At 38.8% G+C, this 12,950-nt stretch overlaps 1 protein-coding gene across 1 annotated transcript in view; it reads right to left on the bottom strand.

The window, feature by feature from the left end:
- Positions 1-12,950, bottom strand: part of obscnb (obscurin, cytoskeletal calmodulin and titin-interacting RhoGEF b) — a 533,110-nt gene that overhangs the window by 435,020 nt on the left and 85,140 nt on the right. The window contains 3 exon segments of the mRNA XM_059971780.1: positions 1,392-1,658; positions 4,169-4,435; positions 9,909-10,178. Coding sequence (XP_059827763.1) covers positions 1,392-1,658; positions 4,169-4,435; positions 9,909-10,178 — 804 coding nt within the window.

Raw genomic sequence — 12,950 nt, 5'->3', positions numbered from 1 at the left:
AAAAGTTTAAGGGAAACACGAGGGGGTATTTCTTTACTCAGAGAGTGATAGCTGTGTGGAATGAGCTTCCTGTAGAAGTGGAAGAGGCCAGTTCAGTTGTGTCATTTAAGGTAAAATTGGATAGGTATATGGACAGGAAAGGAGTGGAGGGTTATGGGCTGAGTGCGGGTAGGTGGGACTAGGTGAGATTAAGAGTTCGGCACGGACTAGGAGGGCCGAGATGGCCTGTTTCCGTGCTGTGATTGTTATATGGTTATAGAAAACGGACAGTCAGAGGATGTTGTTTACTTGGATTTTCAGAAATCCTTTAACAAGATGCCACACATGGGGCTACTTAAACAAGATTAACGGAAAGATACAGGCTTGTATAGAAGATTGGTTGACTGGCAGGAGGCAAAGAGTGGGAATACAGAGGGCTTTTCCTGTTTGGCTGCTGATGACTACAAGTGTCCCACAGAGGGTGGCATTGAGACCACTTTTCATGTTATATGCCAATGATTTGGTTAAAGGAACGTTGGCTATATTTGTGGATGATACAAAGATAGGTGGAGGGGCAGAGTATTGAGGAAGCTGGGAGTCTGCAGAAGGACAGATTACAAGAACCAGGAAAGTAGTGACAGATGGAATACAATGTAGGGAAGTGTTTGCAGAAGGAATAAAGGAGTAGATTACTTTTTTAAAAGGGAACAAATTCAGAAATCTGAGGTGTAAAGCAATTTCAGAGTCCTAGTACAGGATTTCCTAAAGGCTAACTTGCATATTGCATAACTTATATATTATGTTGGTAGTAAGGAAGGCAAATGTAATGTTAGCTTTCATTTCAAAAGGACTAGCATATAAAAGCTAGGAGAGGGCTCAGAGGGTGTTCACAAGAATTATCCCAGGAATGAATGTGGAGTGTTTAATGGCTCTGGATCTGTTCTCAATGGAGTTCAGAAGAATGAGGTGGGGGGGAGGTGGAATCTCACTGAAACCTATTGAATATTGAACAGCCTGGATAGAGTAGATGTGGAGAGGATGTTTCCCATAGTGCAAGAGTCTAAAACCAGAGGGTACAGCCTCAGAATACAAGGATATCCCTTTACAACAGAGATGAAGAGGAATTTCTTTACCCACAGTTGGTGAATCTGTGCAATTCATTGTCACACACGGCTGTGGAGGCCAAGTCATTGGGTATACTTAAAGTGGAGGTTGATAGGTTCTTAAGTAGTAAGGGCATTAAAGATTACAAACAGAAGGTAGGGGAGTGGAGTTGAGAGGGGTAATAAATCAGCCATGATTGGAGTGGCAAAGCAGATCTGATGGACTGTATGGCCTAATCCTGCTCCTATGTCTTATGGTCTTAACCCAAAGCAAAGTATGTGACTTGCTCTTGTACTTTAAAGATTTACCTGTTACATTGAGTCTTCCAGATGAGTGTATACCTTCAGCTTTGAAACTAATTAGTCCTGAATCCTCAATTCTCAAAGCAGACAATGTCAGAGCATGTTTCTTGCCCTGTGTAGTAATCTTGCAGTTGGGACCTGATTTCAGTCTGATATTATCCTTCAGCCAGGTTACATCCACTTCTTCATGAGACAGCTCAACTTCAAAAGTGCAAGTTTCTTTCTCATGCACATTCACCTCTTCCAATCCTTTGATCAGTTTAATTTTTCTCACTAATTAAGCCAAGAATTTTTATTATTATTATTATTAATGCATTATTAAAACACAAAATATTAAATGCAACAAATCACAAATTGGTCAAATTGCAAAACTTTTTCATAAAGAAAGCTTAATAATTGAACAGCGAAATAAGCCATTTTAGACCCCATACATTCATGATAAACATCACTCTGAAGTAGATAAGAATTTGGCTTGCAGAGTTTGTAGCACTGAGAAAAATAGGATTCATGCTTTGTATTATGGTCTGTTTTAGGCACATGAAAAGCACAAATCATCAGTCTGCATTATAGCTATGAACATAACTTGAAACTTTGATTGAAGTTTGCAGAAAAAGTAAAATCACAGAGAAGTCCTGGTCTATCCAAGTTAGTCAGGAACAATTAAGAAATATCCTTATTCAATCCAGATATCAAAGATAAACCAGGTAATCACAAGCCCATGAGACCAATGTCATCTCCAACCTCCCTGAACTGGGATTCAACACTTCCAGCTGGATCCTTGATTTCCTAACCAATAGACACAATCAATAAGCATAGGCTGCAACACTTCCACTACACATATCCTTTACACTGGTCCTCCATAAGACTGCACCCACAGGCTAATTTACTCCCTATACATACACATTCTGTTCTAACTTCATTGACAAGTTTGCAGATGACACCACCATAATATGCTAAATCACAAATAAGGCAGACACAATTTCAATAACTCTTCAGGAGTGAGCTATACCAGCTAGCTGAGTGCTGTCACACCAACAACCTTGCACTCAACAGTAAGGCCAAGGAGCTGCTTGTGGACTTCAGAAAGGGTACACCAACTAATTCTCATAGAGGAATCAGAGGTGGATAGTGTGAGCAATTTCAAGTTTTTGGTATCAATATCTCTGAGGATCAAAGACGGCAAGACAATGGCTACATTTCATTAGGAGTTTGAGGAGACTTGGTTTGTCTACAGATATACCGTGGAGAGCACGGTGACAGACACCACTGCTACTGCTTAGGACCGTAAGAAGCTAAAGAAAATTATAAAATTAGTCATTTCTCCATGGGTACTAGCCTCTGTGGTATCTAAGACGTCTTTAAGGAACGGTGCCTCAGAAAGGCAGAGTCAATTATTAATGACTCTAATCACCAAGGACATTCCCTCTTCTCATTGCTACCAGCAGGAAGGAGGTACAGAAGCCTAATGTTACAGGACTGGGGAGAATGCCTTATGAGAACACAAAGTGCACTGCAGATGCTGTGGTCAAATTAAGACATACAAAAAAGCTGGATGAACTCAGCAGGTCAGGCAGCATCCACTGAAAGAAGCAGTCAACATTTCGGGTCGAAACCCTTCATCATCCTTAAGATAAGGGTTGAAACCCTTATCTTATACATGTATGAGGGCATTACAGCTTATTTAAGCAACATTAACTTTAATAAGATCTTTGTTAAGGTCTCACATGGAAAACTAATCCAAAAGATAGCACCTACGAGTTCCAAGTCAGTTTAATAAATTGGACCTAAATTCAACTTGCTTATAGGAGAGTAAGGATGGTGTTGGAGAGTTGCTTTTGTTTTGGAAACAAGTGACCAATGGTGTTCTACAGAAATGGGTCCTGTAACTCTACTGTTTGTTAGTTGCATTAACCATTTGAACATGATGTTTAAATTTTCTATATTTATTTGTTTATTTTGCCATTTTCTTACCTTCAACACTGAAGCCAAATCTCAACTAATCTGACACCGTTTTCTACTGTTTCCAGTGAAATGAGTCTCCTAAGGGTTCCATAAGGTTGTTATAGCCAGGGGTGGTAATGGGGATAAGCTTCCACTACCTATTAAATGCTCCCAGTTGTGTGCGTCTCAAATAGCCTCTGACAACCAAGTCCAACTCCTGGCCTTCATGTGTGGCTTAGCTACTAAGTCTGGCAGAACAGTTTCCACTGACGGGAGATGTGGCAAAGGTGGGTAACTGGTATCTTAAAACCAGTTACTTCGAGCAGACACGGCTCATCAGCTGTGGTTGGCAGCTCATCTAGAAGGAAAACTCTGATCTCAAACCTCTGTTGCCTTGTGGCTATACCCACTCATGGGAAAGGCTTCAGAAGCAACTCCCGAGGGAAAAATTCAGAGCTGGAGTCCATAAAGCAGTCATACATTGAGTTCAATGCCGACTAACAATGCCTGCGACACTGCTGGTACCAAACTGTATTGGTCTCTGCTGTTCATTTGGGTTCATCGGATGCATGGAGGGGGAGAGCTTGCTGCATGGGCAACAGCTTGCTCTCCATATCGTACTGCCCGGGTTTGCATATCTAGACAGCTAGGACTAAGACTCAGCATCCATTGTCAACTCTGACCAATGGAGGCCCACGCCATGGATCTTTGCAGACAACCACAATCTCCCTCCTGCCATTATACTTACATAATGGGAAAGAAATAGCAACTTAGATTGTCAATATCTAGTATTTTTGAACAAAATGTAGAAAATGGGATTTTGCTCAGACAGCTGAACTTACTTTCAACAGTTAACCTTGCTTTTGTCTTTTCATGAAGTGTTTCACAAGTGTAATTACCACGGTCAGCTAATCTCACATCTTTAATAGTAAGGATTTGCTTGTTTCCATCCACTGTAATGTCTATTCTACCATCAGGCTGGATAACGACATTGTTTTTCATCCACTTGATATCACTGCAAGGTTTTGTGAGTTCTACTTCCAAAATAACTGTTTGTTTTTCTTCAATAGTTATGTTCTCCAATTTCTTCTTAAACAAGGCTGGAGCTTCTGCAATAAAATTTCAAAGGAAATTATATCATTATAGTGTTATGAATTCCTAATCCTTGTCACCATCTGGAAGGAATAATTTATAATTCTATCAATGATCTAAATCTGCAAACCCTCAGAATATGACCTCTCTGTTAAATGAAATGCTTACTGATCCAGACCCTTATTGATCCTCTATTGTTGCATCACAACTGGGTAAACAAAGATCTTAAAGATTTTTTAAAATTAACATATTTGTTCTATGCACATCAAAACATACAGTAAAATGTGTTATTTGTGTCAAAAGCCAGCACAGTCTGAGGATTTTGTTGGGGGCAGCGTGCAAGAGTCGCCATGCTTCTGGCACCAACACAGCATGTCCACAACTTACTATCTATATGTCTTTGGAATATATCTGGGAGGAAACCAGAGCACCTAGATGAAACCCATTCAGTCATGGAGAGAATGTACAAATTCCTTACTGGCAGCAACAGAAATTGAACCCATATGGCTGCCACTGTAAAGCATTATGTTAACTGCTACATTACTGTACACGTCAACTGCTCTGCCCAAGACTCCAGGAAGCCATCAAGGAAATCAGACTCCCCTCCATTCATTCTGTCTACACTTACTGCCACCTTGGGAAAGCACCAACATGATAAAAGACCCTTTCTCTCTTCTCTGCACCACCCAACTCTCCGAATCGGGTAGAAAATACAAAAGCTTTAAAATAGGTACCAATCAGTCTCAAGGACAGCTTGTATCCTCTAGTTAAGCTCTTAAACAAACCTCATACATGAGGTTTGCACCTCAATGCACCTTGTCATGGCCCTTGCACCTTATTTGTCTACCTGCAATTCACTTTATCTGAAATTCCAAAATTTTATTTTGTATTCCATTACCATTTTTCCTTTTGTACTATCTTGGTGTATTAATGTTTGGTATGATCTGTCTGGATAGCATGCAAAACAAAGACTTTTTAAAAACTGTATCTTGGTTTCATGTGATAAAATAAACCAATTACTGATCTCAATTAAATCTGCCAGCCATCTCTACTCAAATAGACTTGCACTAACTAGAATTTAGAATAATGAGAGTAGACCAATGAAATTCAAACAAGATTCTCAAAAATCTCACTATTTAACCTCTAAAGTGCAATCAATTCCTTCTGAGAATTGGGGTAAAAAGTCCTTTAGCTGTGGCCTAGTTAATGCTTTATAAATTGTACCAAGATCACCCTGCATGGATGATCTTTACCTCAGACAGTAAAGAATATGAATACCTTCTTATCTATCTTCTCATCTGTTCTGTTAACCAGAGTTAGTGCACCTACAAGTGTTTTTGACTATCACAAAGGATGGATTAAATTGCATATAGTTACTCCTTCTATTTGTTTTTCCATTTCAAATTAAATGCTTCATGCTGACAATTTTTCAGGCTTCCAGCATTATGCAAATAGCCAGAGAAAATTAGAAAATAAAGTTAATGCTTCCCTCCATTTCACTTAACAATGGAATATGATTTGGTTAAGCCTGGCTATTCAGCTTCTTCTAAAGATGAAAAAACTTTATTATTTTCTCCTCAAACTTTATCTCATCCAGTATTTCACATTACTTGTCCATTTTTCACAGCTTTCCCCTCTTCTGTGAAGACAATGAACCATTTCCAGATCTCCCTCTCCCTCACTGATTAACCTCATCAGCATTTTGAGTTTCTGTTATTATTATTTTCAAGTTGCAATTTCCATTCCACTTTCACTCTCTTACTATATTGCTGAATTGTAAAACAGCTGCTTTACAAACCCTGGAGTTAAAGGCTCCAAAAGGTATTCAGCCCCTTACACATGCATACAGGACTTAACAGCTGATTCAGGCTTACTTTAAGGGGCTCTATATTTGTACTTATTCAATACAGACAAAACATGTACAAATGTTTTTGCTTTTTACATTTTGGGGTCTCAACAGTCTGATTTATTTGATTTTTTTTAAACCACAGACTGTCTCCTAAAATTTCCATTTTAATCAGCCTTGTTAACCTTTGAAGATTCACAGCAACTTTACTATTAAAGCCAAAACATAGATACAGTGTCTTTAAAAGCATTCACCTGCATTGGAAGTTTTCATGTTTTATTGTTTTACAACTTCGAATCACAGTGGATTTAATTTGTTTTTTTCTGACATTAACCAACAGAAAAAGACTTTCATGTCATAGTGAAAACAGGTGTCTACAAAGTGATCTAAATTAATTACAAATATAAAACACAAAATAATTGACTGCGTAAGTATTCAACCCCTTCAACTCAGTATTTAGTAGATGCACCTTTGGCAGCAATTACGGCCTTGAGTCTATGTGGATAACAGCTATCAGCTCTGCACATCTGGACTCTAATTTATCCCCATTTTCCTTTCCAAAGCTGCTCAAGCTCTGTCAGATTGCATTGGGATCGTGAGTGAACAGCCCTTTTCAAGGCCAGTCTCAAACTGTCAAATGGACATTAACTTCATTGTTTTAAGCCATTCCTGTGTAGCTTTTGCTTTATGCTTGGGGTCATTGCCTTGCTGGAAAACAAATCTCCCAAGTCATAGTTCTCTTGCAGACTGCATCAAGATATCCTTCAGAAGTTCCCTGTATCTTACTGCATTCATTTTACCTTCCAGAGCCTGCAGCAGTGAAGCATCCCCACAGCAGGATGCAGCCACCACCATGATTCACGGTAGGAATGGTGTGTTATTGATTATGTGTGGTGTTTGGCTTATGCCAAACATAGCATTTAGTCTGATGACAAAAAAGCTCAATTTTGGTTTCATCGGACCATAGAACTTTCTTCCTGCAGAGTTCAGGGTCTCCCACATGCCTTCTGGCAAACTCTAGCTGAGATTTCAGGAGAGTTTTTTTTAATCTCTTTGCTGTGACTAGTGAAGCATCCAGACAACAGTTGCAGTTGTGTAGTCTCTCTCATATCAGCCACTGCAGCTTGTAACTCCTCCAGAGTTGTCACAGGTCTCTCGGTGGCCTCCCTTACTAGTCCCCTTCTTGCACTGTTACTCAGTTTTTGAAGACAGCCCTGCTGTAGGAAGAGTTACAGCTGTGCCATATTCTTTTATTTCTTGTTGACTGATTCCAAGGGATATTCACTGATTCAGAAATTTTCTTGTATCCATCTCCTGACTTATGCTTTTCAGTAATTTTCTTCCACAGAGTTGCTTAGCGTGTTCTTTTCTCTTCATGGTGTAGTTTTTTGCCAGGATACTGACTCAACAACAGTTGGATCTTCCAGATACAGGTGTTTTTTTTTTAAGACAATCAATTGAAACACCTTGACTGCACACAGGTAATCTCCATTTAACTAATTATGTGACTTCTAAAACCAATTGGTTGTACCAGTGATAATTTAGTGTGTGAATATTCATACAATTAATTATTTTGTATTTTACATTTATAATTAATTTAGATCACATTGTAGAAATCTGTTTCCACTTTGACACGAGTCTGTTTCTGTTGATCAGTGTTAAAAAATCCAAATTGGATCCACTGTGGTTCAATGTTGTATAACAATAAAACATGAAAGCTTCCGGGGGGTGGGGGAGATACTTTTTATAGGCACTGTTCTACCATAACTGTGGAAATGCAAGAATGGAAATATTTCAACTTGACTCAAAAACCAAATGGGCTACGATTGATATTCCATGTGACAAAGGACAAAAGAGAGAATATAAAATGAAAGACTGTCGACACTGCTGCTCAAAAACACAATACATAATTCATGCACAATTCTACTAAATTTACTTTTGCTTATGTTATCCAACTATAGTGATGGCCAGAGGACTAGAAATCTCTACTTTGTTTTACATCCATCCTAACAATGGAACAACGGAATGTCCAGAAGAGGTTCATGAGGATGATTCCAGGAATGAAGGGGTTAACATATGAGAGCATTTTGCAGCTTTGGGCCTGTACTCACTGGAATTTAGAAGAATGCATGGGGATCTCATTAAAAACTACCAAATATTGAAAGGATTAGATATGGTGGATATGAAGAGGATGTTTCCTATGACGAGGGTATCCAGAACTAGAAGGCTTTAAAATTGAAGTATGACCTTTTAGAACAGACGCAAGGATGAATTTATTTAGTCAGAGAGTAGTGAATCTGTGGAATGCTCTGCCTCAGACTGCGGTGGAGGCCATCCGTGGGTATATTTAAGGCGGAAGTTGATCATTTCCTGATTGGGTAGGGCATCAAAGGACACAGCAAGAAGGTAGGTGTATGAGGTTGAGTGGGATCTGGGATCAGTCATGATGGAATGATAGAGCAGACTTGATGGGCTGAATGGCCTAATTCTGCTCCTATATCTTATGGTCTTACCTCAAATGTCACCCAAAGTGGCTCTTGCGACTAAGCTACCAAAATCCAACCAAATCAACGTTCCTTTCCATTAAAATTAGCTACACTACTGGTCTGTTGGTGGTGAAGACATTGGTGGATTAGCAGCTATAGAAACTGAATCCTAATATTTTACAAAATTACCCTTGATCGATTTTTAATCTACCAAAGTCTTCACCACCAAAAGACCAGAAAAATGACAGCTCTGGCACCGAGGCAGGGCACTCTTAAGTTGAAGCTACAAATATATACACAAGAGTATTAAACAGTTTTTCAGGGAGTTGTATTGGCGATGGCAACTTGAACTTTCTCAACAATAAACATACCATTTTCCAAATGTCTAATCCACTGCACAAAACACAATCACCCTTCATGCTGTTGCAAGCACATGCTTCTAAATATTAAAATATCATTTTAAAATGTCCTCTTTTAGTGTGTTTAAGATTTTGGATGGTGGGATGAAGATACGTCTCTACCAAAGGAGGTGTAAGGTGCTCCTTCCCTTCCCTTCTCTACTCTTAGGCAAGGTGTAGCACCTGCTTAGCTCCCCCGCCCCCTGCCCCTGATCAGCCCCTGGGAGCAGGTATGAGCAGCTGCTGCATATCACGAATCCTGGTTATGTGACCACTGACTCCAGACAATCTCTGAAGAGCACTGATAACGGCTGGGGTCACCCATCTTGTAAAGACACTGTCCAGAAGGCGGCAATGGCACACCACTTCTGTAGAAAAATTCGGCAAGAACAAACATAATGAATGAATGAAGCCTTAACACTTCATGAAGGACTGATAACTGGATTAAAGTGATAATTCTGCTATTGCTAAGAAGGTTTGATAAAGCAAGAGCTCAACACTTCTAAACACTGGTTAAGAATGTGGTCATTTAGGAATGATCACTTGTCTTTGTATTACTTTCAAATCCAATTTATTTCCAGCAAGTTTACAGATGCTATTAATTGACTGAATATATAGATATTTTACCATCTCTATTCTTCCCAAATATTTCAATTAATCAATATCTTTGTTAGGTTGGCCTCTAGGAAATAAATTATCATTTTATTTTCATTGCACATCACTGAGGGTACTTGCTAAAATATTAAGTTTGTTTTCTCACCTTGAACTTGAAGTTTAGCTGTTGTTTTTACATTTTCAACTTGTGCAGTAATTTCACATGCATCCTCTACTGTTAGGCTTCTGATGGTCAGATTGTGGTTGGTTCTTTCATGTGATACTATGTATTTTTCACTTGACTCAATTTTGATGCCATTTTTATACCAGGTCACTATAGCTTCCTCATGAGACACAGTACATTTAAATTCAGCATCTTCTCCTTCTACAGCTACTAAACTGTGAAGCTCATTTACAAACTTAATAATCTTTGGAACTATGGGAAATATAACAAAAAGCACATTGAGAATTAACTGGTGTTGCCTTTTAGCTACTGATACACACTGATAATATGTATTATTAGCAGTTTTCATCGATAAATGTCTTAATTTGAAAAAAAACATATTTCTCTCACTAAGTCAGGTTTTATAAATAAACACAAAAAAGAATTACATTGCATCCTATTGAAATACACTAGGAATGTTCTATTTTAAAGTATCATTCAAGATACTAAGTAAGTTTTTATTATTAAAAATAAATACATTACCATATACAACCCTGAGATTCATTTTCCTGCGGGTATACTCAACAAATCTATAGAATAGTAATTATAATAGGACCAATGAAAGATAACTAGAAGACAACAAAATGTGCAAATGCAAATATAAATAAATATATATAAATAACAATAAATAATGAGAACATGAAATAACAAGATAAAGAGTCCTTAAAGTTAGGTATCGATTTAATTTTACCAATGTTTAAATGCTTTCAAATGCATAAAATTTCTGAAGTTTCTTCAGATACATAAAGTGTAAAAGTGAGACAAGAGTGGATATTGGACCACTGGAAAGTGATGCTGGGGCAATAGTAATGGAGGATCATGAAATAACAGATAAACTGAGGAAGTATTTTGTACAAGTCTTCACTGTGGAAGACATTAACATGATGGTGGAAATTCCAGGTGTCAGGGGGCATGAAGTGTGTGAAGTTGCCATAACTACAGAGAAGATCCTTGGGAAATTGAAAGGTCTGAAGGTAAATGAGTCACCTGAACCAGATGGTGTACACCACAGAGTTCTAAAAGAGGTGGCTGAAGAGATCATGGAGGGACTAGTAATGATCTTTCAAGAATCACTTCACATTCCATTCTGGAATGGTTCCAGAAGACTGGAAAGTTACAAATGCCATTCCACTCTTCAAGAAGGGAGATAGTCTGAAGAAAAGAAACTACAGGCCAGTTAGTCTGACCTCAGTGGTTGGGGAGATGTTGGAGTCGATTATTAAAGATGAGGTCTCAGGGTACTTGGAGGCACATTATAAAATAGGCAATATTCTGCATGGTTTCCACAAGGGAACACATTGCCTGACAAATTTGTTGGAATTCTTTGAAGAAATAACAAACAGGATAAACAAAGGAGAATCAGTGGATGTTGTGTACTTAGATTTTCAGAAGGTGCCACACATGAGGCTGCTTAACAAGCTATGAGGCCATGGTATTAGAGGAAGGATTCTAGCATGGCATGGATAAAGCAGTGGCTGTTTGGCAGGAGGCAAAGAGTGGGAATAAAGGGAGCCTTTTCTGGTTGGCTGCCAGTGGCTTGTGGCGTTCCTCGGGGGTCTGTGTTGGAATCAATTCTTTTTATGTTATAGGTCAATGATTTGGATGATAGAATTGATGGTTTTGTTACAGTTTGCAGACAATATGAAGAAAGGTGGACGGGCAGGTAGTTTTGAGGAAGTAGAGAGGTGACAGCAGGACTTAGACAGATTTGGAGAATGGGCAAAGAAATGGCAGAAGGAATACTGTGTTGGGAAGTGTACGGTTATGCACTTTGATAGAAGAAATGAAAGGGCTGGCTATTTCTAAACAGAGAAAAAAATACAAAAAACTGAAGTGCAAAGGGACTTAGGAGTCATTGTGCAGGATTCCCTAAAGGTTACTTTGCAGGCTGAGTCTATGGTGAGGATAGCAAATGTGATGTTAGCATTCATTTCAAGAGGACCAGGATATAAATGCAAGGATGCAATGTTGAGACTTTATAAAGAACTGGAAGAGGCCTCACTTGTGAGCAATTTTGTGTCCCTTATGTTAGAAAGGATGTGCTGAAACTGGAAAGGGGTTCACCATAATGATTCCAGGATTGAATGGCTTTACATATGAAGAGCATATGAAGGCACTGCACCTTTGTTGACTAGAATTTGAAAGAATGAGGGTGACCTCATTGAAACCTATCGAATGGAAAAAACCCTAGAGAGAGTGAATGTGGAGAGGATGCTTCCTATGGTGGGAAAGTCTAATACCAGAGGACACAGCCTCAGAATGGAGAAGCGTCCTTTTAGAATGGAGATGAGGATGGATTTCTTTAGCCTGTGAGTGGTGAGTCTGTAGAATTCTTTGCCACAGGCTTCATATATATTTAATACAGAGATTGATAGATTACACTCAAAACTTCTATAGATGTACCATGGAAAGTGTTCTAACAGGTTGCATCACTGTCTAGTCTGGTTTGGGGGTGGGGGGGGGGGGTGGGAAATGACTGCACAGGACCGAAAGAAGCTGTAGATGGTTGTAAATCTAATCAGCTCCATCTTGGGTACTAGCCTACAAAGTACCTGAAACATCTCTAGGGAGCAGTGTCTCAGAAAAGCAGCATCCGTTATTAAGGGCCTCCAGCACCCAAGGCATGCCCTTTTCTCACTGTTACCATCAGGTAGGAGGTATAGAAGCCTGAAGGCACACACTCAGCGATTAAGGAATAGTTCTTCTCCTCTGCCATCTGATTCCTAAAGGACACTGAACCCTTGGACACTACCTCACTTTTTTTAATATACACTATATATTTCTGTTTTTTGCATGTTTTTAAATCTATTCTATATATGTATACTGTAATTGATTTACTTATTTATTAATAATCTTATTGATTTATTAATAATATTTTTTTCTCTTCTATATTATGTATTGCATTGAACTGCTGTTGCTAAGTTAACAAATTTCACATCACATGCCAGTGATAAGAAACCTGATTCTGATTCTTGATTGGTCAGA

The sequence above is a fragment of the Hypanus sabinus genome, chromosome 6, assembly GCF_030144855.1.
Source record: "Hypanus sabinus isolate sHypSab1 chromosome 6, sHypSab1.hap1, whole genome shotgun sequence".
NCBI classification, from domain to species: Eukaryota; Metazoa; Chordata; class Chondrichthyes; order Myliobatiformes; family Dasyatidae; genus Hypanus; species Hypanus sabinus.
The sequence above is the reverse complement of the archived record's forward strand: the minus strand, read 5'-3'. Positions and strand labels throughout refer to the sequence as shown.